The 27,555-nt window shown below is 38.9% G+C and overlaps 2 protein-coding genes across 10 annotated transcripts in view; one reads left to right on the top strand and one right to left on the bottom strand.

The window, feature by feature from the left end:
- LOC123958371 (C-terminal binding protein 1) overlaps positions 1–24,624 on the top strand; it is a 31,932-nt gene extending 7,308 nt beyond the window's left edge. For 3 of the 8 annotated variants that reach the window (XM_046031701.1, XM_046031700.1, XM_046031703.1), the window contains 10 exons: positions 12,842–12,996; positions 14,937–15,081; positions 16,078–16,181; positions 16,622–16,724; positions 17,428–17,552; positions 19,256–19,345; positions 19,878–20,008; positions 20,178–20,305; positions 20,760–20,874; positions 21,618–24,624. In XM_046031701.1, the coding sequence (XP_045887657.1) occupies positions 12,859–12,996; positions 14,937–15,081; positions 16,078–16,181; positions 16,622–16,724; positions 17,428–17,552; positions 19,256–19,345; positions 19,878–20,008; positions 20,178–20,305; positions 20,760–20,874; positions 21,618–21,813 (1,275 nt within the window). In that variant the 5' untranslated portion in view covers positions 12,842–12,858 and the 3' untranslated portion in view covers positions 21,814–24,624. Of the gene's footprint in view, positions 1–2,629; positions 2,812–8,194; positions 8,315–12,841; positions 12,997–14,936; positions 15,082–16,077; positions 16,182–16,621; positions 16,725–17,427; positions 17,553–19,255; positions 19,346–19,877; positions 20,009–20,177; positions 20,306–20,759; positions 20,911–21,617 lie in introns of those variants that run through there. The other 5 variants (XM_046031699.1, XM_046031698.1, XM_046031702.1 and 2 more) reach the window with 4 other exon arrangements.
- maea (macrophage erythroblast attacher, E3 ubiquitin ligase) overlaps positions 1–27,555 on the bottom strand; it is an 87,591-nt gene that overhangs the window by 19,629 nt on the left and 40,407 nt on the right. The gene's annotated exons all lie outside the window — the stretch shown is intronic.

Below are 27,555 nucleotides of genomic sequence, written 5' to 3'. Positions count from 1 at the left end.
CTCCACTGCTGCCACAGACATATATGAAACTTTCCGTCTGTGCCACTGTTCATTGCTGCTATGTGAATTGGGCATTAAAGTGTGCATCTAGAGATGGTGTCATGGGTCAGACTAGCAGGAATCTTCATACACATCTGAGTTTGGTATATATGTTCTTGCACACAAAATGGTGGGTTTGTGACCAAAAAGAGGCATTTGGTTTTGAGCGTGTTAATGCTGTTTAACTGAACTGAAACCTTTTCACACAGCCACTGTAGTCTCCAAATATGCTGTCACCTGAATAATGTCGTGGTTGTTTTGACCAATCTTCACAGTTATATTAGTTTTAGTGTTTGCTTCTTGTTTTGAGTAATGACCGAGTCACATTCTTCTCCCCCATCTAGTGTGGATGTCATTAAATACAAATACTACAGTCACAGTGACTAGTGGTGTTGGTGGTATTTGCCTGCAGCACTCTAGCAGACAGCAGTCACAAAACATGCCAAATGCAATTTTGCTTTGAACCTTACTGATTAGGCTTTATTGCCATCAAATTTCTCTGACTCAGTGGGGTAAGAGATGGTGGCGAACAGCTGGAGAGGAGAGGCTGCAAAATTCCAATTGGATTATTTTAGAAGGGCCTAAAAACAGGGCCTAAGATCTACTCTTTAAAGGGAGCCACAACTCTTATGTACAACCCTTCTCCAGGGTCTAAATAAAGCCAACAAACAAGTAGGAGCACATTGCTCATTTTCCTTTGAAGATTAAAAGTAATTTTAAGCTAAATCTGTTTTATCACTGTGTTTAAAATGAAGCCAGCAACTGACAGGGATGTTTGAAGAGAATGGTGGGAGTGATGATATATACGACAAAGGTCATGAGTCAGCGTACCGACAGTGTTGAAAACAACTGTTCGCCTCTTTCTGAATTTGAAAAACTCGCCCACTGGCTGTCTGTGACATTTACCAATAGTGAGGGTGTGATGTAACCATCATTGCTGTTAAATTAGGTTAGGCCCTGGCAGTTAGGTGGCATCTGAGGCTGCTCATATCCCTCTGGTTATCGAGTGGCCAAGTGTACATGAGAGTAAATGTAATATCTCCACTGCAGGAATAGAAAGAGCACGAGCAGGTGTAAAGGTGTTAACCAGAACAAAGAGAGGTAAAGCTTGAGAGACAAAAGTGATTATATGAGTAAATGAATTGGATTAAAAACACTGCCTGCCATATTTACATGCACATCTAAAGTACAATTATACAACAACACAGCCATAACAGGAGAAGCACATGCCACTCCATAGAGACAACACTATGCGGTTTGCTGATGTTAGCACTCTGTTTTTTATGTTGTACATTAAACAGTACATGGATATTTGATATTTTTATGGGAAATAAGAATCAAAAGATTTTCATTTGGGTCTCAGATCAAACTGAAAACTGTGTGTGTGTGTTTTAGCAAAAAAACAAAATACTCAGTTCAATCACTCAATCAATTATGGAATCATAAAATTTGATTAGCCCTGCGATGGACTGGCGACCTGTCAAGGGTGTACCCCGCCTTTCGCCCGATGTAAGCTGGGATTGGCTCCAGCACGCAGGATAAGTGGTTGACGATGTAGGGATGGATGAAAATTTGATTAATTTAGGATTACTAATGGATGAATCCATTAGAATGGTTTAGACTTGACTTATTCACACTTTTGAAACTACTAACAATAACGTGCAAATACAAAGAAAAATAATTACTTTTACTAGTTTGATCAACAAAATACACAGCTGTAAATAATGCTACAATGAAAGAAATACAATTTTTTAACATGTAATTCATTATATTTTGTTTTATCGGGTCAAATTAGCTGTTGCAATTTTAGATAAATTTGAACAGTAATATGATTTGTAACTGGCTAATGTTTAAATGTTAGCTTTCTATCCCTTACCATTCAAGAGATCCAGTATATCAGTATTTAATACCCATAACAGTATTTTGAATTTGTATCTTTTTGAAAATAGACACATCTTTTACATGATAAGACATGAAGATATGAAGGACTCCACATATTGTTTGCCACACAAATAATAATCATTATAGTCAGCAACAGTTTTGTCCCATTCTGTAACAATAATAACACTAGTAATATGAGTTTTGTAACTTTTCATTATAATAATCTCACAAAGCACTACAAAGAGTTGCATTTGAACATCAAACTAGAATTTGATTAGAAGATTTTACCCGAGTACTTGGGTGGTGGAGTAGAATATCAAGTTATTCAGAATATAAATGAGGAATATTTACCCATGTAGAAATTCTGGATTATTCATGGTAATCTTTAAGTACAATGTATTATTTTTAAGTCAGTAGCAATTGAAATAACTTGTTTATTTTAAAGTTTGAATGTCTTGAAAGAGTGATCTTCTAATTGCAAAAGTCATTATTTATTTAAAACACTGATTTATAGTGTCATAACAGAGGGAGAGGGAGAGACGGAAAGACTTGCGGTAATAGAAAGTCAGAAAAGGAGGGGAGGGAGGTAGCTAGAGACGGCAGAGAGGGAAGGAGGGGTAAGACAGCTAGAGAGAGCGGGCGAGCGAACAGGGACGGAAGGGAGGGGAGAGAGAGAGAGAGAGGAAAGAGGGGGAGCACATGTGTATGCTTGTCACTGAGGGGCTGGGAGAAGGACTAAGGGAAGCGAGGTAGCTGGCCACAGCCGCCATATGCTGACTGGATTCCTGTTCATGTCTGCTGTGTGAAGACTGTAGGTTTCTATTGTGTGCTGGCCGGCTGGGGAACACACCATGGGAAGCTCACATCTCCTCAACAAAGGCATGCCTTTAGGTAAACAACTAGCACTCTGCTTTTATGTGGGAACTGTGCGTCTGTATGTCTGTGTGTGTGTGTGTGTGTGTGTGTGTGTGTGTTTGCCAATATTTATGAACTCAGTGTACATTATTCTGCCTTCCACCTCCCCTCCCCCTTCTCTCTCTTCCTCTCCCTTTTTCCGTATCCTCCTCCTCCTTCTCTACTTAATTCTCTCTCACTCTATTGTGTTTTCTTATCACTCAGCCTTTCTCTTGCCACACAAGAACGGTTAGCCTTTTCCAGTGTTTCCAGTGTGTGTGTGTGTGTGTGTGTGTGTGTGTGTGTGTGTGTGTGTGTGTGTGTGTGTGAAGAGGCAAATCTCTGCAATTGAAGGCTGCTTGAACACCTCCATTTGTCGCGACAGAAATAGATCTCTCTCTCTCCTTCGAGGGCTAGCAAGGACATGACACATTTCTCTTTGATTGTGCTTCTTTTTTACGGTTGCCTTCGCACACATAAATCACACGCATGCACACACACACACACACATTTTGGGAACTCAACTATACACATGCATGCACACAGCCGGATTCATACACAGGTGACAGATGCACCTTCTGATAGGGGCTGGAAAAGACTGTTCTAGAAAATGGGATAAAGGTAGGGCTGCTAAAGAATAAGGTAGGGGGCGGATGGAGGTCTGGGTGTGGAGCAGGAGGAGGAGAGTGTGAGGATAAATGATCATCCACCCTAAAGCTGAATCACTGTATTTGTGATCACCTAAATCTGGATTTGTGATTTGCTGTTTCTCCCAAAAGAAACCAGATATAGTAAAGATTGTTATCTGTGATGTCATCAACACGCTGCGGGCAGTGTCTCTTGATGACATCAAAGATTAAAGTTGCAGCTCTGATCTTTCTCCTTACCCCTTTATTTCCCTCCTCCTCTCTCCATCTCCATATCTGCCCTGACTATACCCTAACAGCTCAAGAATCCAAGGTCACATGAATAACCACTATAATTTATGGTTCAGGGAGGATTTACCTTTTAAGATGCCCATGCACAAATTACTACCAGTCCATAATGGTAAAACTGATCGGGCCATTGAATCTGTTTCGGCGCACGGTGAAGATCACTGAACCTTTAAGCGCTGCTCAGTTTGTCGTTCCTGGTGATTGATGGATGTGTTGACTCATGTTTTGGTCCTCTGATCCATGAGTGTTGAGTCATGTCTAATCCAGTTTATAAAGACCTCGATCAGTGACACAAACACATGTCAGTCACTCCCCCTTTCCCTTATACAAATCAGATCTGCCGGACAAAAGACTGAAGTGTAATCTAACTGTTAGTTAGGTGTATTTTAATTTATAGAATGATCTCATAAGCTGAAAAGGTAAAGAGTAATGTGATTGTGCTTTGTGGTTGCTTCAGGCAGTTTCCCATCAGGAGGTTTCAAATAGACAGTTTATTATTCTATAGGACAGAATCAAGCAAACTCCTCATCTTGTGTCATTTGAAAGTACTATTAAGTTGCACATCACAAAACACACCAGCGTGATGCAAACTAAATATAGGCTATAACAGCAATGGACAGACTACTTGTTTCAAGGGATTAAAACTTTTCATATCCTAAGCACTGCAGATCTGTTTTTATTTATTTTTTATTTATACCTGCAACCGAACGCACAAAAGACATGGTAAATAGAGATTTTATTTTATAATGCATAGCTGCGTTCCCATTAGAATTTGAACTGCATTACCGTCATGGATGAGCATTTTGATTTGAGCATTTGATTTAAGAAAGGACTAAAAATAAAGGACACCTACAGTAAGTAGGCATAATTGAAAGCACTTAGAAATCTATAAAGCATGAAGTACTGAGCAAAGAGACTGTGTGCACTTAACCGTTGAAAGGCTTAGTCTATTATATCTAATGCATACAAGAAAGTCCTTGAGCTACAAAGGGAAGCAACAGCGAGAGATCTACCAGCCGCAACTGAAAAGCCGGGCGTTTATGTCATGACGTATACAACAGTGATGGTTAGCCAATACATTACGCTCTTATTAACTTGATAAATTCATCTACTCAGAAAAAACGTGTGCATTTTATTAAAAACACTATTAAAAAAGGGAAATGTAATTCAGAAGCACGACAGTCTAGACAGGTGGCTAAATAACAATGCTGTCATGGAGAGAAAAAATAACAGAACAGGCCTACAATGTAACATCCCAAAACAACAATTAGTAAGTAAGATATAATTCAACAAGCACTGCTGTTAATAATTTATATGTCAGGTGAGAAAACAACTCACTCAGCTGGTAGCGGCCCACAAGCTGGCGCAGTTTTGCTATTGACGTTATCACACACAAATTTATATCCGTTTTCTGCACTAAAAGGCTTGTAAGCAATATTTTATTAGGTGAAAAGTTACTATTCATACGCAGTAACAGTATCCATCCATCCATCCATCCATCGTCAACCGGTAACCGTATCCATTCTGACTAATAGACCAACTCTAATAAATGGAGCAAGTAAATATTTGAAATGTAAAAGCGATTGTGACTTCTTCTGTGTATGAACACTTAATCCAATATTACAGGCTGAAAGCCATACAATAATCCAGTTACAGCATGTATTTAAATGTAGTATTTCCTGTAGTGCAAGTATTGCTTAACCCAGTAATTCTTAACCTTTAGGTTCATGACAGCTTACATATGAGCAGTGCCTACAGGAGACACCGATCTCACCGGATAAGATCTATTTTCCTCTTTTCGTGTTGTTAAATTTGCTTGACCCTCAGAAGCCTACAGGTGGAGAATTATTTATTTATTTATTTTAATTATTTATTTATTCACAAATGAATAACTACATTTTGTAGCAGCAACAAAATAAATAAATGTTTTTTTCTAATCCCATAGAGAGGATGCATATCTAGCCTGCAATGTTGTAAATTCTTTGTAACCCTCTGGTCTCTGATAACAAAAAAGCTAGTAGGACTGCTATAAAATTGAGGGATCAGTACGGGTTGTCAGCCTTGTTCAGACGCAGGTTTTAACTTAATTAACAATACAACTGGAACTAAAATCTGCATAGCACAGCTAAGCTGCTGGCGAACAGTGTTGAATCTCCATGTTTGTTTTGCTGCTGGTGTTTTAGTACTGGAAACATAAAGCTGACAAACCTGAATTGGCTTGCTGATACAGTACCTGCAAATTAAGGCCATGCATATGTGTGTCTGTGTAAACAAGTGTGTCTAAGATATCTGTTAGCACTTGTATGTATCATGTATCACTGTATTTTAGACAGTCAACATGCGTGGAGTGGTGTGCTGAGTATGCACCTGTATTTCTGTATATGTGGGTGGGGCATAATGTGTGTGGACATGTCTTACTGTTGAGACTTAAATCTGTGTGTACACTGTGTCTCTCTTGTGACTTACCTTCCTTTTGTCAAATTTTAGGGTGAAGGCTTGGTTTAACATAAAGTTTAGGTTAAGGTGAAGGTTAGGGTTGGACTAGTACTGGTTAAGGTTAGGACAGTTCTCCAAGAAATTAATGTATGTCAATGTAATGTCCTCGGAAGTGATAGAAACATGATTGTGTGTGTATGTGTGCATGTGTGAGAGAGAAAGCCTCTGAAAGAGGAAGGATTGGTGGTGAGGGATATTTCTTTTCTTCTTTCCTCCCTGGGTAGTGTAGGTAGGTGTAGGTAGAAAAACACAGAAAAGGAAAGAATGAAAGACTGCAGAAATGTCAAACTGCCTGAACACTCTGTACCTGGATATTCTGGCGTTTTATAAGCATATAAATACAGCGATGATTTAAAATGTGGCTTTTCTCATTGCTGGAGAGATGGACGGGACAGAAGAAGAAAGGAAATCGTAAGGGAGATAAAGAAAGCCTGGGGAAACGAGACTGAAATGAGAGATGGAGATCTGAAAATGAGGCAACAAGAGATGAAATGATGGTGAGATCAACAGTGAGGGGATGAAAGACGAGGATATAGGGGCTTTTTAACCACGCCGTGTTGCTGCATGCCACAAGAGCCAGTGAAGTTATAAATCAGCCACACTGTGGCTCAATAGTTGGTTACTACAGTCAAAGGCGGCTGACTGATCCCAGGTGCCGACAGCAAAGCTCTGCTCTCTTCTCCCCTGTGCACAGTGAAAAATACAAACACTATAGCTGAAATGTCTCATCTTCCCACGGTTTACCTTCCGTTCAGTTGGAAAGAGACTGAAAAGCGATTTAATTCAGGAAGTCTGACCTTTTTAGATCTGAAAAACCAAAGAAAACATTTAACCGTGTGGGTACATTTGGCAATAAGTGAAAATGTTCTGTAGAGTTGCATTTTCAGAAGAATGAAATGAGGAGAATGGACGCACGCTTTGAGATATATATATATATATATATATATATATATATATATATATATATATATATATATCTGATAGGCCTATGTGCTGGCTGTGAAAGCGAGAGATGTCTATGGGTGTCATATTCAACAAAATATATGCGAATAAGATGTATGTAGAGCAGCAAATACTAATTATTTTCGTCATCTTTGCTTAATCAGGTAATTGTCTTCTTAATTCACTGATAAATTATTTGGTCTATAAAATAAGTCTAAAACATCCATTACAATAAAATGTCTTGTTTTGCCAAACGTACAGTCCGAAAATATTCACTTAACAATGATATAAAATAGAGAAACAAACCCTTATGTTTTAGAAGCTGGAAGTAGCAAAAGCTTGACATTTTTGCTGATAACTGACTTCAACAATTACTGTATATCGATTATAAGCTGTTGCATATTCATTTTCTTTCAATCAACTAATGGATTTATAGTTTCAGCTAAATCTTTATATCTGTAAAATGACAAAAATAGTGACAAATTCCTAAAGGGAAAGCTGATATCTTTTTTTGGCCAAACTACAATCCAAAATCCAAAAATATTCAGTATACAGTCATATAAAACAGAGACACGTCCCAAATTCTCAAAACTGAAGCTTGAACTAGGGAACTTTTAGCATTTTTGGATGAAAAACTAAACATTTAACTAATTCTCAAAATTGTTGCTGATTATTTTGATGTCCACTCAGTAATTCATTAATTACTCGTTTCACTTCTGCATTTGTGTTCTACTGTTGTTTTAGAAGGATGATCTGGATCACAGATGCTCTGGAAATGAAACCCTTGTTATAGGAGAGCGTGTTGTGACACACAGTTGTTGTGGTTCTTTAGTGTCGGTCAGAAGCAGGGACTTGCAGCTCGTTTTGGCACATCACTCTCTATTGAGGCCGGCAGACTTCCCGATGACCTGCACATTTAAAACACGTGAACATTGCTGATCTTTGACATTGTCTCTGTTGATGACTGACAGTCTGAAAACATTGTCTCGTTTCTCTGGGACAAACAGCCAGCTGTTCTTGTGAGCCGGTCAGTGACAGCTGGATACAGGCAGGCTGCAGGGCTTTCCCACTGGCTCCCACGATTCAGTCCTAGCAGTCGTTAGCAGTTGCTTTTTCCATCTCCAAATGTAAGTCAAACTGCTTTAGCGTCATTTTGGTCTGATTACAAATTTTCCAAGGGATGTAATTTTCATATAGAGGGATATAATTTAGTGTCCCAGGCCCTTAAGCACATTTTGCCAAAGCAGAGTCTTTACTATCCAGATGGTCATTTATTCTGGTGCACAATTATCACCAGCCCAACTTTTCTTTTTTCACTACTACTGCTTGCGAGGACAATGTTTACCAAAGCCAGTAGTGAATCTGAATCAAAGCATAGTTGCAGAGAAACCCTGGGTAGATGGCAAGAGCAGAGCTGGAGCTGCGGCCCCCCGTTGGCTGTCAAGAGGCCTGTTTGCACTGTGAAAGCTCCCAGCATTCACCCAACCCTGGGGCTATAGGGGGCAGAGAGAGAGATTGAGAGTACTGGAGTATTGAATATAATGCGAGAGTAGAGATGGAAGCGATGGATGAAGTTTTAGAGTTTAGGAACTGAGAAGAATGAGAGAAAACTCTAAGAAATTATTTAATATAATCAAGAATTTAATGAGTGTTTAATGTGACAAGACAGCAAGAAAATACATTTAATAAAAGAAATCGGGAGATACTAGCCATTTGAGTATGAATTTAGGAATTCAAAGAGAGAGAGAGAGAGTGGATTAATATTCACAGTGTTGTTAAAGGTTTGTGTGTGAGATGGAGAGAGAATGGACGGGTGTTTTATCCTACAGTGCTACTCAGCAGTCAGTAGTGCTGGTCCTCCCAAGGTCATGCTTAGTGCTGGAATGAAAGCTATTTCCTCCCTCGCTCTGACCAAGTGTGAGCCGGAGAAATGTCTGGAATCCCTGTTACTTTCCAGAACCGCCACTCTGCTGCACAACTGATTAGAATGGCCGGATTTCATTAGTTTGTGCAAGTGAACGTCATGTCTATTTAATTACACACACCATCTGAATCTTTGCCTTGTTCCCAAGTGTTTCTGCTCAAATTAAATCTTACAAAAGATGACTCTGTGGGCCAAAATACTGAGTGCAGCCCCTACAGGCGAGTACGCTACTTTTCATTACATCTGAGTTACAATGAAGGTTGTGTTGAAGCCTGAGAGTACTTTTTGCTGTTGATGAATTCCAACTTCTCAGCTATGCACCATAGATTTTGTATTGACGTGTAAGTGCAATGTCCTCCAGGCAAATCCTATTATGGAAAGCTAATGTTTTACCAGCTCACGTAAGGCATTGTGAACAGGATTTGAGTTTCACCTTATTGGTCTTAGTGCAGTATGTCAGATCAGGTTTCATGCTGTAATCTGACAATGCAGATAAGAAGACAATACATACATTGAGGGATGGATTGGGATTCAATTGTGGAGTGTCTTTAATTCTCTGCAGCTTCTAAGTGCTGCAAAAGCAATCCTTCAATTTTGTAGTGCAGAAAGTGCTTTTATCTTCATGTAGTAAGGTTCAGCTGAGACAAGTTGTCAGTACTACAACATGCTGTAGTTAAAGCCGGGGCAGAAACAGGGATTTCAGACATTAACTCATATTGTAACCCTTAACAATCATACAATACAGGTGCTTACAATACATACTTTCAGATAACTTTCTATGTTGCTAATGTGAGGATAAAGCCCGTACATTTCTGGTTGCGGGACTGCTAATCTGCTTTCGCCACACTGCAACCTAAAACCACATGCAACCAAAACCAAAACAATATGTAACCACAACATCCAACCATAAATGCTATTGTAGGTGCAAATATCAGTGTTGAAATGCTGCTTCTAAATTTAATCTATGGTTACTGTAACATGGCTCTGGATCTGCTCTCCCATGCTCTGCTTTGTGATACATGCAGGAGGAAGAATGCTGTGTATGCAGTTATTTTAATTTGCTGCAAAGAGTTCTGAAAGTAATCTGAAAGTGTATAAAGTTCCTCAAATCTCAATACTAATGTACAGATTCATCATCATCTTTGTTCTTTGCAGCAGATTCTGAATAATTGTTTTCTATTCAGCCAAACCCTGAACCCAGTAGCACACTGGAGCATGAACCAGAAATCCATGTAAGCACTGTGTACATTATTTCCTCATGCATGCACACTGGCAAGAACCAGAGAAAACCACTGAGAGTCTGTTAAACATCCCAAAAAACACCCAATTTGCAAACCTGACCAAAATCTTTTAAGTCAAGAATTTACTTTCTGCGACAGCATTTCACACAAGAAAGATCATTCATCTACATTTACCCAGGGAGGCAAATTTTAGTACCTTCCTGCTTCATATATTATTCATGCGGTTATACTTATTCACTCCTTGGAGGTGCCCAGCACAACACATTCCTCACCCTTTGGTCACTGGAAAAGGAAAAAAAGTTGACTAATAACTGGCCAAATGTAGATGATGCGACACCATGCCAACACAATTCCAAGCAACAACACTGATTTTTATCAGCTGCAAAAATACTGCTATTTAAAACACTGATGCTAAATGTCTGGCCTCCAAAATCAGAAAGCTATTTTGCATCCATGCTTAACAGTCATACAGGAAGAAATGCGATTGCAGAAGAGACAGAGAAACAAGTGTCTCGATAGGAGCTTTCACTAGTGATGCAACCACAAGACATGTTGCATTTACAAAAAAGTTTGCAAAATGGCTTTTAAGATTGTCAAAAGCCATTTTGGGAAGCTTGAACTGGCTAACTGAAGAAGAAATATATAGATGCACAGTAGCAAGCTGAGGTATAAGAAGACTGGTAAATTACAACACTTCATTTCAAAAACACAGCTGGAGATCACTGGTGCAGAGTTTAATGATGCATACTGGTAGTACATGAGTTTGATTCTGGCAGGATTTCTTCCTTTAGCCTAATTCATTTCACACATAGGCCACTTAATGATAACTGCTGGGGGAACAGTGTTACTCAGTTTCTCTGCCAAGATTTTCCAAACTAATTTGCGGGTTTGGAGCTGCCAAAATTCTGTCCACAAGTCAGATTGTCAGGGATCCTTGGCATTCAAAATATTGTAGACTTCAGAATGCTGATTTTGAAATGACTAGGCTACTTTGTCATGATTTAGCCCATGCAACTAGAAAATAGCCTCAAACTGAGGGAATGCCAACTGTGTATCCATGTGGAGGTCTGACTCGCAAAAAAGTTTTAGGAGGAATATTTTGAGTAGAATGACCGAGGCGGCTGCTTATATGAGATGTCAGCCTGAACATCTCTGATGGAAAAAAGTCAGTAGTGAGTGATGGGTACCATCAGCCTCAGCAGAAACAGCCATAACTCTGCACTTATTTCCTACAGTGTTTTAGAGGGCTGTCAAAACTTTGCATGTCAAGAGACCCAATTACATGCACCATCTTACATTTTCCTCTGAATTTACATCCGTCTATTGCTCAAATGTCCTGGTTATCAGTCAGTCTGTCTGTCAGCGATATGAAATGATTAACCCTACAGTTGCCTGATAGGAGAGACAAACCGAGAGATCAAAACGAATTGCAGTTGGAGGAAATAGTTAAGGAAAACTAACAAATGCAACTCCCATCAACCACTGCTCCTTTTAAACCTGAACAACAGCCCCCTAGTGTGGTCGCCTGGCTTAGCTGCCTTGTTAAATGCCACTTATCCTCCCTAACAGCACTATCAGGGTAATGGATCCACTATATAATTTTCAGTGACATTTTGGTAGTTTTTAAACTATGGAATATCACATTTTTACTGCATTTGTAAATTTACAGTCAAGATATGATACATAATAGACAGTTGACTTTCAGTCTGCATGCTCACTTGTTTCCTGGTGAAGACCGCCCAAGATTCACTCTCATTGGTCCACGGGGGGCGAGCACTTACATTCACCATGAATATATGAGAACTTATGTGATGTGAACTGGATTAAATACAAAAAGGATTCCCCTACTTATCATTTTTTGCCCCGATTTTTAATTTTAGACAGTACCTACCTCATCCATCCTCCCGATTACTGCCTGTTTTAAAAGAGTCAGCAAACTATATTAAAAAGTCAGCAATAGTTAAACTGAAACAATAACATCTTTTAAAGTAATACAGAGAAAAACAGCTGTGAAATATGACCTCCCACAACAGGAATAAGCTCTGCAGCAGATAGACAGCTGCTCCGGGAAATTGTTTTTTCCCCGCTCAACGCTTACTGTCACAGTTGTCATAGCAACTGTATTGGTGTGGAGCAGAAACATTATGGGATGCAGATAAAGCAGGACCTCATCTGTGCCCAGAAGCATATCTTCAGCTTTAGATTTCAGAACTGACAACAAATGATACGTGTAAGAAATGCTGGAAGATCCAACCCAGCTTTCACAAATTAATGCACGACTTAAGTTCGAATAATATACAACAGAGAAAATATCCAAAAGAAAAAGTGCAGTGGTGTATGTGTTTCATCACAACAATAAGAAATGATGCTAATTTTACACTGCCATTGACTATTTTCTCTCCATGTCACTTCTTTGCCACTTTTGTTCTGCCCATCTGACACTTTTTTTCTATTTTCTTACGTGTGTGTGTGTGTGTGTGTGTGTGTAGGCATCAGGCCACCCATTATGAACGGGCCTATGCACCCGCGCCCCCTGGTGGCGCTGTTGGACGGGCGTGACTGCACTGTGGAGATGCCCATCCTGAAAGACGTAGCAACCGTGGCCTTCTGTGACGCTCAGTCCACACAGGAGATCCACGAGAAGGTAACACAATTAGACTGCTCACTTGAGGAATGGGTTAAATGCAGAGAATGAATTTTGCTACATGTATGTGTATGTGACAAAGTACCTTTATCTTTACCTTTACCTTAACTAGATCATATACACACGCACACTCTAAGTAAGATCATATCCCGCAAATATTAGTAATATAAGTATTTATAAGTAGGCCTATAAAAGGATTCAGCAAGCAGTTCAATAAAGCTTTCAACAAGAAGTGATTATGTTTTACATTAACATGAGCAGTGGTCATCACGGCTGAGCAGACAAAGAACCACATTAAAATAATAACGGCTGTGCATTAAACAAAGAATAAGAGGAGTAAAAGAAAAACGGGAAAAGAAGGAAAGACAATTAAAGAAGAGTACAAAGAGCAAACTTAAAATGTGGGTCAGGCTCGGGTTGTGCCACAGCTACTATGGATTGTAAATGGGTTTGTATGTCTGGCAGGGTTACGTCTGTTTCTGGGTGTCTGCCAGGTGCACTCTCTCTGTGAGCGCGCTCAGTAGGCCACAGCGTGGGAGAAACAGATGGCGCTCCCTCACTCACTATCTTATCTCTTGCTCTCTCTCTTTGGCTCTCTAATAAACAGCCACCTCCTTGTGTAATTAAAAGGCCTTCCTTATTGTAATTGAACCGCATGTCATTTTCATCCTCTCACACATGAAGAGAAGGGCTGGCAACGTTAGAAAGAGATGGTAACATTAACTGAGAACCAATTAAAAGGTGACTGAACTGGTTTTCAGACATAAAAGGAATTTGCTTTGGTGTTTTGGTGCATAACAACAAACCTAGTAGATAGAAACAATTTTTAAGATAAAGCAAGTACTGCAGGTCAAGAAACATCAATATAAAATTGACAATAATATACACAAAATGTAAACGTAAAAGAAAATATATGCTTGTCAAGTTCACTGCTTTTGAGACATTTCACTTTCAATTAAGACAACAAGCCGTCGTCCTGATTAGGAGCCGGTGAGAATCCCATGTGAACAAGATTCCTGCTGATATTAGATAGTTTTTTAGATCCTTATCTCGATTCCTGTGGTTATAAAAGCTGAGTTTCCATGGTAATATTCAGGAAAAGCAATCATTCCATGCAGGCAGGGATGTTAAAAAAAACAGGATATGAGAATGATATAAACAGCAAATCCTGGAAAAAAACTTTACCGAGATACAGAGTTTATGGAAATACTGTGAACTCAGTTAACTCTGGTTGCTGAGACTCACTCAAACTGATACCCATAAAGCTACACTTTACTTACAAAACACATGCTGATGACTTGAATTTTACACTCACTATATATATACTTCCATATATACTGTTTGTATTCAAAGCACTTCATTGCAAATTTTATTTTCACCTATAATAAGTCATCATTTATTTGCTGATTATTTTTTGTATCATCAATCTGAATCTACAAGGTAACTTGTAACTAAAGTTGTCATATAAATGTAGTGGAGTAAAAAGTATAATATTTCCCTCTGAAATGTGTAAATTATGTACAGTACATTGGTTAATATTTTCCACCACTTTATGCTTTATCCCTGGATGTCTAAGCACAGAAGTTAAGTGAGGCTGCACAGATTTAGATATTTCCTGTTCACACACAAACACATATCGCTAGCTTCAGTGTATATGTTTTTACAATATATTACGCTTTTTTTGATGCTTTTTACAAAGTGACTTACATTTCAGGAACAACATAGAGGCATCAACAAAGCATCAATACAGCACGAGATCTACAAGTGACAATAAATACTAGTAAGAGCTAATGGCACGTGTGGCATCCGAGGGGTAAATATTTAGAGAAAGAAGTAGGAGTTAACAAAATAGTGCAATCAATACAAGAGAATTGTAAGGAGATAGAAGAAGAAGAGCACAGGAAGTGATTTGTGTTTTAAATAGCCATTTGTGTGTCCAGGTGCTGAATGAAGCTGTAGGAGCTTTGATGTACCACACCATCACTCTGATGAGAGAAGACCTGGAAAAGTTTAAAGCGCTGCGCATCATTGTCCGCATTGGCAGCGGCTATGACAACATTGACATCAAATCTGCCGGGGAACTGGGTAAGAACACACACACACACACACACACACACACACACACACACACACACACACACAAAACACAATAATGTACTGGTCATGTAGTGCACTGTTCTGCTTACCTGTTAACTATAAAAATCATTCACATATTTTGCAACATATCACTTTCAGTTACTCAACATTTAACTCCAGAACTCCACAAACTTCATTTGTCAAACACTTGTGAAGCTAACATTAATAATTGCTGCTGGCCTTTTATTTGTTCCAGAGCCAAGCTTAGCGAGGATGTTGGGCTAGCTAAATGGAAAAGAGCAGTCATTGATGTTATAAGTTTCAGTACCTTTACTTTCAATTACATGCAAAAATGTCTTGAATAGTCTTGACTATCTGTTCAAACAACAAGCTACGAGAAGCAATTAAACTGTTTTGTTTTCAACTGCTTTATATACTGCGAGGTAGCTGCCAAGAATATCCATAATATTACAGAATTATTTATTAGTTGATTTATGTTTTGTATTAATAATATAAATCTGCAAAGTGACTAATGTTGTCAAAAAAATGTAGTGGAGTAAACAGTATAAAAATGGAAATACTCAAGTAAAGAACAAATACCTTAAAATCGTATTTAAGTACAGTACTTGAATAAATGTACTTAGTTAAATTCCAACACTCCTCAACAGATAATATGACCAAAGTGCCAAACTCCTCCAAACTCCTGTTGCCAATAACTATAGCCATGTTTGCAACAAGTCAGGATTACTTGTATTCAAAAAAGTGAAGTTTTTAAAGAAAATACTCTGTCCTGCAGCAGCCAGGGTTTTACTAACGTCCCCAATCTTCCTCCGCCAAGAAGCTCCTCAATTTGAAAGTCGGCAATAGTGTTTGTAGAGAAAACTGCTGACGCCACACCTTAAGTCTGCACTTCCCCACCAAAATAGCTTTCACCAAACTTCATCTCTCTCCTCAAATGGCCCCAAAAAGCTATTACTAATCCTTATCTACTCTCTGGTCCAACAGGCATAGCTGTATGTAATATGCCAGCAGCCTCAGTGGAGGAGACGGCAGACTCCACGCTGTGTCACATCCTCACCTTATACCGACGTACCACCTGGCTGCACCAGGTTTGTATCCTTGTGTGGCTGATAACGGGGACTAAAATGAATTGGATTTAAATAAGCTAATTCTAAATGTATTGGTTAGAGGTGTTTATTCAGTTATCACACTTTTAGTTTTGACAATTACTAATAATTGTCTACTGACAAATCAGCAAAATTAAAACATTTCATTTTCTTTAGAATGTTGCTGTATTTGAAAGACGTTGATGTAAGATGTAGAAGGTACAGTAAAATGATTTGTTCCTCAAATCAGTTATAAGAAAAAATCATTATTTCGACTTATATTTTATAACCATGATCACAATGCTGCATCTAAAAGGATTTAGACTTTGGTCATTAAGTGCAGACATTATGAAATATACCTGGAGTGTGTTGAACTGAAATTGTTTTTGCTGTTTGGATTATACATGTATTTGCATGTAATAAGTAACTGGTATTCATGCCAGGCTCTCCGTGAGGGCACGCGGGTTCAGAGCGTGGAGCAGATCCGAGAGGTGGCGTCTGGAGCGGCGAGGATCAGAGGAGAGACACTCGGACTTATAGGGCTTGGTGAGCAGCAATACACATATCGCTTAATGCCTTAGTGCTGTAGAAAGAGGAAAAGTGTCTACAGCCATGATAGCAGCCCTGTAAGGCTTTACATAGGCACAGCAGTGCTTTGAGCTAAAAGGTAACATCAACATGCTAAAATACTTACAATGAATAGGCTAACATGCTGATGTTTAGCACACATAATGTTTATCATCTTAGTTTACTCTTTTCAAATGTTAACAAAAAGGTTGTCATTTTGTTCAGTATGTTTGACATAGGGTGGCCAGACTGATGCACTGTGGATGAGGTTGTTGCTGATAAATAGTGCTCAAGTTTTTAATCAAAGGACTTTTCTCTCTTTTCCATTTTCATTTTGGGAAGTTTTGTCCTTAGCTCAGCTAAATTGGCTTCCTAAGGAATTACTGCCAATAAAATATAAGCGGATTAACCAGAAGCAGAATGCAAATCTCTTCCCTGTACAGTCTGGAAGCTTTTTCAGTAATAATGAGCAGATGTGTGTAGCCAGAGAATTATTTAATTTGAAGTAAAAAAAAGTACTATTAAATGCACACAAATTGTTATTTTTTATGTTCCATATGAATGTGAATTCATGTGTATGCAATTTGTCTAAATGCTCGTGTGTGTGTGTGTGTGTGTGTGTGTGTGTGTGTGCAATAATGTGTGTGCCCCTCCATGCCTGTGTGTATTCATGCGTTTCTAGGTCGTGTGGGCCAGGCTGTAGCCCTGCGAGCCAAGGCCTTTGGCTTCAATGTGATCTTCTATGACCCTTATTTGGCTGATGGTGTAGAGAGATCCCTGGGACTACAAAGGGTCACCACACTACAGGTAGCACACATGCAAACACGTGCACACACACACACACACACACACACACACACACACAGACAAACACACACTCAGGTATGCGTGGGGCCATTTTGTTTCTGAGAAATTAGCAACCTTCCAACTGTTTCCAGAGCTTGTGTATTATAGTTGTAAAAGTCTGATTATCACAGTCCAAATCCAATTCAAATTTATTAATAAAGCATTTTAAAACATCAGTTGACCAAATTTTTGTCCAGTCAAAATATAGCAAAAAACATAACACAGTAACACAGTAAAAAAAACCCCACAAAGAACAATTTATAAGGAAAAAAGGTGCAGGGGCCAGTTTAACTTGCAGACTCAACTTATTCTAGAGTTTGGGAGGTACAACTGCAAAAGCGTGGTTTTGTCTGTGCTTCAGCCATGATCTTGGGACAAGGAGCACCTGGTCAGCTGATCTGAGTGACCTTGGTTTGACGATGATTATTTGTTGAAATCAATCCTAAAAACTTCCACACCTGAAGAGCTTTAGGTTCATCTTGTAGAGTGATCATTTAAATTACTTTTACTGCCACAGATAACACTAGCAGGAATTTTGTGGTATAAAAGACTGAAAGCTAATCGATTTCCATTGTTTATTTCCTTTTCCTTTATTTCCTCAAAATATTTCAGGTATTTTAATTATAAATGGTATTTTGGATATTACTACACTTATTACTTTACCATTAAACAACAATGGACTGTGTGTTAATAAGTCCAGATCCTGTTTTTGCTCCTGACACTCACTGGTTTCATGGAGATGCCGACAGTTTTTATTAATTTGCTCTGCACGTAATGCCAGTATCAGCAAAGTATCCAAAGTCTCCCATGACAGCGATAGATGTGACTGTCACCGAAGTACCATTTCTTAAGCCACAGCACTTGCATGGAATGTAAACCATTTCAGACTAAATCTTTTTTTACCAGGGAAAAAATCCATTGTCTCCTTTTGTCTTAGCTGACAAAACACTGTTTTCTCCACCATTCACCATAACAAATGTGTATTTGCCATTACCACTGTGCCTTCTGTATGTGGCAACGAAGTGACATGCTCTTGTGCTCATTAACTGTAATTCTGCCTATCAGTAATAAAAAAACAAAAATATACTCTTGTAGTTATAAAGATTTATAGTTATACTAGTAATTGACTAACAAAAGTGCAACATTTTTGGTTTATGGAAGATCTGAAGCACGACTTGTTTGGAAATCAGTGAGTACAATTTTAATCTCAGTGTGAATCTAGTATATTTTCACTAGCAAGGTACACAATCAACAGGTATGATTAAATGATTTATTGATAAACAAACAGAAGATGTATGAAGCTTGCAGTTGCTGAATAGACATTCGAAAGCGTTGTGGGGAAGCTACGATAGGGAAATCCGCCGTAGCGCCCGGGCACAACGGACCCCCTTATAAACCTATGGAGAGGAAGAAGGAGATCAGGAGGCAGGACTGAGAAAGGAGTGGGAGGGAGGGATGCAGGATACTAGAGCGAAGGGGAGGAGTTAGGACGTGTGGGTATTTATGAAAATGCTGGCGATGACGTGCTTGATGTGTGGTCCCGCTCCTAAAACTCTGCTAATTAACACCACATAAAATGACTACATTGAAGCCCTTTCAGAAATGAGCTGCCATATAAAGGGGACTGGGATTGATTTGCCACGTTTTTCTTCATTTCTCCTCAGGACCTGCTCTTTCACTCCGACTGCGTCTCTCTGCACTGCAGCCTCAACGAGCACAACCACCACCTGATCAACGACTTCACCATCAAACAGGTAGAAGGGACAGCAGCACACACATACACACACGTGTGACTAAGCACATAGACACACGCAATGATTGAATGATTTACTTATTCCTACATCAACTACCACATCCCATTTAAGAAGTGGATACCCAGGGAAGCCCACTACCTCCATTTTTCATCTCAAGACACAGGCAACGCTCTTAAGTATTTCTGGCTTTAAAAGTGAAAGGAAAATGTCTCTATGTGGATCAATAAAATTTGACATATGTATTATTATGGTTAAGTTTCACTAAGAATCTCTGTAGATTTATAGAACAAGTGCTTTATATGCTTTTATGTATGTGTAGCTGATGTGTTCTTCACATTCATTTTTTCATACATTTTAAAGACAAGTAGCTAATTTGGAGAAAAACTCACATTACATTTTAAACTGACGAGACATTCACTGAAAATGTCCTTAAACCAATTTGGATCAATTTAAAATGTGAATCAGGTGTACAGCTTTATCATATTAGAGAAAAGTAAATAATGAACTGTACGTGTGTATATGTGTGTTGAAGATGCGACAAGGAGCATTCCTGGTGAACACAGCCAGGGGGGGTCTGGTGGATGAGAAGGCCCTGGCTCAGGCCCTGAAGGAGGGGAGGATACGGGGAGCTGCTCTGGATGTTCATGAGACAGAGCCTTTCAGGTAACACAATCTAAAAAAAAACAAAAACACACACACACATATACATATTTGTGTGTGTGTGTGTGTAAAACAACTCATTTCCTAATTTGAAAAGTCTAGAAATTAGTTGACAATAAATAAAATCATTTGTTGCAGCTGTAACTGTTTGCACTGTATGCGTATGTGTCAGTTTCAGTCAGGGCCCGCTAAAGGACGCTCCCAACCTGATCTGCACCCCACATGCTGCCTGGTACAGCGAACAGGCATCACTGGAGATGAGAGAGGAGGCAGCCAGGGAGATCCGAAGGGCTATCACAGGTAGTGTACACACACACAGTCATGGAGACACAGATGCATTGATGGAAAACATGACCCCTGCTGGTAAACACAAGTCTAATAGGAGATATTTTTAGACGTTCAGCTGCAGTTGAGCATAAACCACCCTTTTTATTCAGCACAGACAGATTTAAAGGTATTTCACAGTCTGCCTCTTTCTTTCTAACCACATCCTTCTTTCCATCTTCTTTTTCTTCTTCTGTCTCCCATTCTATGGTTTCTCCAGTGTCTTTTTATCAATGGCCTGTTTAATCTTGTCTTTTGTGTCTCTGTGGAAAATGGGTTGCTGAAAATCACACCTGCCTTGAAAGTAGACTAGTACCACTAAGAAGTTCCACAGTGGGAATTGTAGAGCTTTGGACCCTTTTTTGCTTCCTTTATAAAATAGATTTTAGCACTTCATACTTGTCTTTTTTTCCATTTCTCTATTTTTCAGGTCGTATCCCAGACAGTCTGAAGAACTGTGTGAATAAGGAGTTCCTCACCCAGAACAACCACTGGGCAGGAGTTGACCCAGCTACCGTCCACCCCGAGCTCAACGGGGCTTATAGGTAATAACTGACATCAGGATAAAGAAACCTGTAGTGGTCAGTACAGTTTGATTTTTTCCCCCCAAACCCTGGAAAATTGATTGATTGATACCATTTTTGCCAAATGTTTTGAAAGAATGTAAACACCCAAGTTTAGAAAGGTACTAATGACAGCAAATATTTTTTCTAAATGTAATTACTGATACATAGAAAGCGTGTTATTGCTGTGTTACAATTACAGTGTGTTACTGCTATCAGAATTACACAGCATAAGAGAGATAGCACGTCAGTCCAGTAATTATACTGTCTTGTAGACAGTGTTTCTGTTTGCTGTTTCCGTAATGCATTCATCAGATTAGTGTTGTTAGCAGAAGTCTCTCTAATCTTTAACTATTTGGATTAGCTTTTTTCCTGTATTTTATATGATAGTAAATGGAAAATCTGTGGGTTATGGAATAGTCATTGAACAATATTAGCAATCTGAAAACCTTAGGTTCTTGGACTTTGTGATGGCCATTTATAACTTTTTTCCTGAAATGTAATAGTTTAACAATGAACTGAGGTAAAATACTCTGTGGTACTGAAGTGTGCTACAGTACTATGTCACGAAAGTATTCTGATATTGTAGCTTTTTAAGATATAAATGTTCATATTTAATTGGCTTGTCTAATTTTAACGGAGGTCTGGATTGTGGAGGTCAAAACAAGGTTTTACTATGATGACTCAGTTTTGCGTCTCTGTCCATCTCCCTCTCTCTTCTCCAGGTATCCCCCAGGAGTGGTGAGCTTGCCAGCTGGCGGCCTCCCGCCACCTGTTGAAGGCATTGTGCCCAGCGCCGTGCCCATCACACACACCCTCCCGCCTGCTGCCACACACCCTCCTCATGCCCCGTCCCCCGGACAAAATACAGTCAAGCCACCAGAGGGCGACAGAGAGCAGCATCTGAACGACCAACTGTAGCCACACACACACAAACGCACACACGATCACCCATGTTGTCTGGTGACTGGAGGAGGTAGGCATGGCAACCGGGATCATAGCGATAAGTTCCCTAGTGATAAGTTGTTATCAGAAAGGTTCAGAGTGTCAGATCGACAGGTTGAGGTCCCAATAACAATCGATTTACAACTCTCTGGCTATTGGTTCCCAGCAGCCAATTCACACTCCAAAGAGGAGGAAGAAGAAGAAGATGATGACAATAAAGAGGATGATGACGAGGAGTGGATAGCTGTCAGATGCTCTAATCAAAGAGAAAGACAATTGTCCTCTGCTCTAAACAGAAATCCTCAGACTGTAAAGATCCACAGGTTTATCTTCACATAGCAACTACAGTATAGTCAAGTTTTCTCTGCCAGAAGTTAAAAAATAAACTAAAACAATGTTCATTTGGGAAGAAAAAATACTGAATCAAATCCTGCTGTTTTAGACTGTAGTGTGTCCACAGTTAGAGGGGCCTATTTCATGTCTTTCTCTCTTTTTCTGTGTCATTTCCTTAGTTTGATGTACAAGCAAAAGTAGTAGGTTATAAAATGAATGTAACCTGTCTGTGTACAGTTTTTAGACGTATGGCAAGAAGATACTGATATTTGTATTCCAGTCTTAACAAAAACAAGGGTTATATGATCTCTCTATGTAGCGAAACTGGTTTGAAAATACAACATCTCTTTTTATGTCCCCAAGTTAACAATTAACAACCCTCCCCTAAAAAGAGGCAGCTTTTTGCACACCATCTCAGGAAATTAAGTTTCCGCAGTTGGTATGTTTTTTTTTTTATTTTAAAAATTCCTTTTTATGCCACTTAGTGCTTTTGTTTTTCTACCTGCTTGCCTTTTCATGTCCCGCTACATTAGAAAAATACTTTAAAAAGAGATAAAGTTGATCTAATGTTCGCTTTTTGTTTGTTATGTTTAAGGAGCATGAGACTTTGCTCTTGGGACTTGTGTAAATGTTTGACCCAAATCGAGAGGGTTGCGGGAGGAAAGGCTGTAGGGAGGTGGCATGATGGTATGCTTAGCTGGGACGACTTAATCCCTAGTCGTGATGTGGCTTTACAAAATAGAGGGGTTGGGTTAATTACTTTGAAGGACACAGCAGGTTGTGGATGAGGCGATGCACTGATATTGTAGCAGTTTACAGCTTGAGCCACATAAAAGGTTATAATCTTTGTCTTCTTCATGTCTAATGATCCAGTACTTCCACTATACACATATTAATTGTCCAGGTCATGGAGCATAAGCAGTTCAGCACAACAAATGATGCACAACACTGGTGAATCAGTGTATTGCCTCATGCTGCGAAACCAGTATTTTACTGAAGTTTGACTTCCAGCTATGGATCTGTCAAATTAACTGCATTAACAAACTCTATACTTCTACCAAAACTATTTTGGTTCCTATCTGAAGTTAAACTACAGTACAGATGTCACATGCGGTTGAGAACAGTTAATGGTTACTGATTAATGAGGAACAGTTGTGTTCTTGAAGTGAGGTTGAACCAAATGTTCATATTTGTGATCTGCTCCCAAATCGACCCTTTTAAATACCACATGGCTTGTCAGTTTTACCTTTCTTTCCAAGAGAGGAACACATTGCCTATGAGAGCAACAAACTATGGTTTTACATTGTGAGAAACATCATGTATGCACAACAAAGTACAGACGTTTCATGATAGCATGTCAGAACGTACTGATTTCTCCAGTCTAGCATCCCTTTAACATTTCATGATGGGTCCTTCCTGAGTATACCATTTAGCCACCCTCTGTGGCCTCTGTGTCTATGTGTACATATGGTGTTCTGCCTGCCTGTGTCAATGTGACTTGGTTGTTATCTGTGTCTAAAAAAAAGCAGCACTGGGAGGAGGGGTGGTGGCTAGTACTCTCCACAAGGCATTATTACAAAGAGTGCCATCTAAATACACAACAAAACACTATGTGACAAACTAAACATGCTTAGAACCAGACTTTAAATCTGAGCAAGCAAACTAAGTCAGTAATCTACGCTTTTACTGGTCCCACAATGTAAGCAAGATGCTGATATGGCAGTAGTAAAATATCTGAACCTGTTTTTCTATCTGGAATATTTAATACTGATTCCAGTTCATGTGTTGTTGATGTTAGCAGGCCAGCCAAGTGAAGGTGCTATTTGGATCCCCTTCTACCAGCAGCTGAGTAGTTAAAACAGTTCACTGTTGCCTACCTGGTCTTCTTCATGGTAAGGTAGTAAGAGTAGCAATCAGGGATGGAAATTTCTCTAGCCATTGGTGAGTATTTTACAGCCCAGGCCAGTATTCACTGGCCAAAATCTGAAGGAGGTGTCTAGTACAGAAGGTACTGAGGTGACATTTAAATATCACTGTCAGACTAGAGCCCCAAATTCCTGAAATGAATGCTGTATTATTTTACTCTTAATCTTTCCTCACCAGATGCCTGTCATTATGTGAGGGAGAAAGTCTTTGTTAATACTTCCTAATATAACTCTTAGCATTCCTCATTCAAACCGAAGGGTGCCAAAAGTAAAAACAACAGACTGACTTTTAACGTGTCGAGTTGCTCCTTGAAATTCCATCCCTGGTAGTAACACACAGTCCACTGTTGCCTACCTTGGTCCCCTTTATGGTAAAGTAGTAGGCGTAGCAATATACAGTATACATATTCTATATTCTACAGTAAATATCATTATTTTTGGTCAAAACTGACAACCTGACAAAGATATGTTTGTGACTGTATGCATTTGTATGAATTATTTTAAAAGGAAATAAACTGTGGAAAGGTGACATTTGTGTCTTATTCATCTCTTTCCGAGATTTATTATTAGAAGTTTAGTTTCTAACAATATGGCCTCATTGACAGCTTCCTGTTAGCCCCGACTAAAGATTTCACTGGTCAACTAGTAGTTCAAGCCATTAGTGGAGTACACATTTATGATATAACTTTTTTAAATATATATTTTTGGGGCATCAGAAAAGCCTGAGAGTTCCAGGGCTGAGAAAGAATGTTATAAGTAACATTGTCAACACTGTGCTACTTTACAGAGAAATACAATACAAAATTCTATGGATGAGCCTTCAAAAGATACATTTTACAAGGGACACAAAGCGAGCTGCCTGTTAACGACAAGGGGTAATGATTCTGAATATGTTGTAAAATCATTGTAAAATGATAAATAAATCTTCCTTATACACAATTGACATAAAATTGACATATAATTGATTGATCTTCAAGTCATTTTTCAAGAAAAAAAATATCGTTAGTTGCAACCTTAGAAAATGCTCATCTCCTGTAGACTGAATAGCGAGATAACCGTATTCATCAACACCTTTAAACTGAAAACACAGAATTATTTTTAGTGTAGAAAGAGGTTGTTTCTCATTCCTATCCTTGACATGACAAGTGCCTGAACTTTTGAATTACATAGCTCAAATGTGGCTTGTTAGATAAACTTAAAAAAAAAACCCAGACATGGACAAAGTTCCACTTTTACACAAACAAGAGCTCAAAAGTTTGAAGTTTGAAGTTTGCATCCATCATCTCTAAATGTAAAGTTACAAGTTGATTCCAATAGATGTCACTAGTACAGCTGCAACAGTTATACTGTGGAGAAAACACATGCAAACCAGCTGTATAACAACTGAATATGCAATCACTCTGCTGCTTGCATCTGTTTTCCAGTTTAATTTATTTATGCAATAAATCCATATTCATCTTTGTGTGCTCCTTATGACATATTTAGTGCACACATGTCTCATTATTGCAGTGGTTGTCAACACTTCTCTAAGTTACTGACTGTTCAAACATAAAGCCTAGTGTTGTCATATCAGAGACAATAACTACAACATAATAATATGGAATGATACGGTTCTGTTTGGACTGTGGATTATCCAGAAGAGAGCTTGGAATCAACAGCATTACCAGCACCGTACTGCCTTAAGATGTGAATCCAAAAGACTGAAATTGCTGGACTCACCAAACGAGAACTCAGGTTTTCTTCCAATTTCTGGATCTAATCAATTATCGGATGTTTGCACTGAGGAAATCAATAGGATATGGTCTGATTCTAGTTAGAAAAGCTAATGTCTTGTACAACCAGCAGAAGGAAAATTATGGTTCCTGCATTTATAATAAAAAGTATTTCCATTCAACACAGAATGGAGAGAAAGTAAATATAGATTAGATTATACAGTTTTATCGATTACTAAATTCTTCTGTAGGAATAAGAACAGTATAAATATTCAATAAGCTATTCAACAGTTAAAATTTTGAGAGGCAGGAGCCAAGTCAATTATTCTGCTGTCTTTGTCTATTATAGGAATAGAAATATTTGTTGGCTGCCAATCATGAGACCTCATCTTGAACTGACCATTGCTAACTTCTGACAGACTCTGTACTCTGAAAGACTCTATACTACATCTCTTTGTCTTTGTTTTTCTCTTTATCTATCTTTTTTTTGCTCCCTACATACCCTCAAATCTCTCCATCAGGCTCTCTTTTGCTCTTTGTCCCTTCCTCTTTCCTCTCTCCCTCTTTGGTTCATCCAATTTAAGGTTACATCCACTGCAACAGGCAGCTGGAAACACAAGATTGTTTAATCTAAACCTCGGGAAGCAGGATGGGAACCAGATGCAGTAAAAAAAAACAACAGATAACAGGCAGAGGGCATGTTTTATTCAGCTAGCATGGGGACCTCCAAAGGGCACTGTGCAAAGGGTAGGATACATTTATATGAGGCTGCTGGGACATTTAGGGAGGAAATAAGTGTCTGCTTCAAAACCAATGTTAGTACCAACCACCATCGGAATTAAATTCAAAGGTTGGAGACACAACCCTAAATATGCTCAAAGCATTCATCTTGCTTAGTGAATATCGAGTAAGCTTGAAGATTTAAAAGATTCTGGCTTTCGTGGAAAATTCTGGGAAAGGAGAGGAGAATGACTAACCCTCCTCATTCCTTCAGGAAATACCACTGAGCTGCCCTTGGGCAAGGCACTTAACATTAATCCATGTTACAGCATTATCCGGTTTTACAGGGTTCAAGTGGGAGAGTGAGGCCTTTTTCCTTGTTAAAGCATTGGCTGTTGGACAGGATAGTCAAAACCATGAAGGGAACACAACCCTGTAAGTTTAAATTAATCAGCTCTTACAAATGGACAGAGTACAAGAGAGGCCCTTTCCAAACAGTAAACTTGTGGAAAGTTGATGGATGGTGGAATAAGTGGCTGATGGTAAAACCTTTTCTGCAGCATGTCACTTACAATATGCTTGCAAGCATGAAAATTTGTAGCTGAGGTTTGGTAGACACAAATATTCAAAAACGGCTTTGTATCGTTTGAGCTTGTAAATAACTATGTCAAAAAAGTCTCTATTTTCATTAAACAGTCCTCATTCAGGTTTAGAATATATGATTGTACCCAAGTGTAAAAATGCGTCCGTCATACACTTGCTGTATATTATTTGTTAAGTAACTTTGTCATGTCATTTCACTGGTACTTTCAAACAGAGGCAGCAACTGGACACATGATAAAGAAGCCAGTGTGATTTCTAACCATAGATGTATTATTAGTAAGCGTCAATTACACAGGCAAGTTGTGCACAGTTATGAGCAGTACAATGACCCCTACAACTCTCTTTTACTAGCAGCCTGGGATTAAAGGTTATTTTGGAGAGGAGACAGAAGAACACATGCGCAACAATTTTTATAGACCCTTCCC

This window comes from Micropterus dolomieu, linkage group LG19, assembly GCF_021292245.1.
Source record: "Micropterus dolomieu isolate WLL.071019.BEF.003 ecotype Adirondacks linkage group LG19, ASM2129224v1, whole genome shotgun sequence".
Lineage (NCBI taxonomy): Eukaryota > Metazoa > Chordata > Actinopteri > Centrarchiformes > Centrarchidae > Micropterus > Micropterus dolomieu.
The sequence above is the reverse complement of the archived record's forward strand: the minus strand, read 5'-3'. Positions and strand labels throughout refer to the sequence as shown.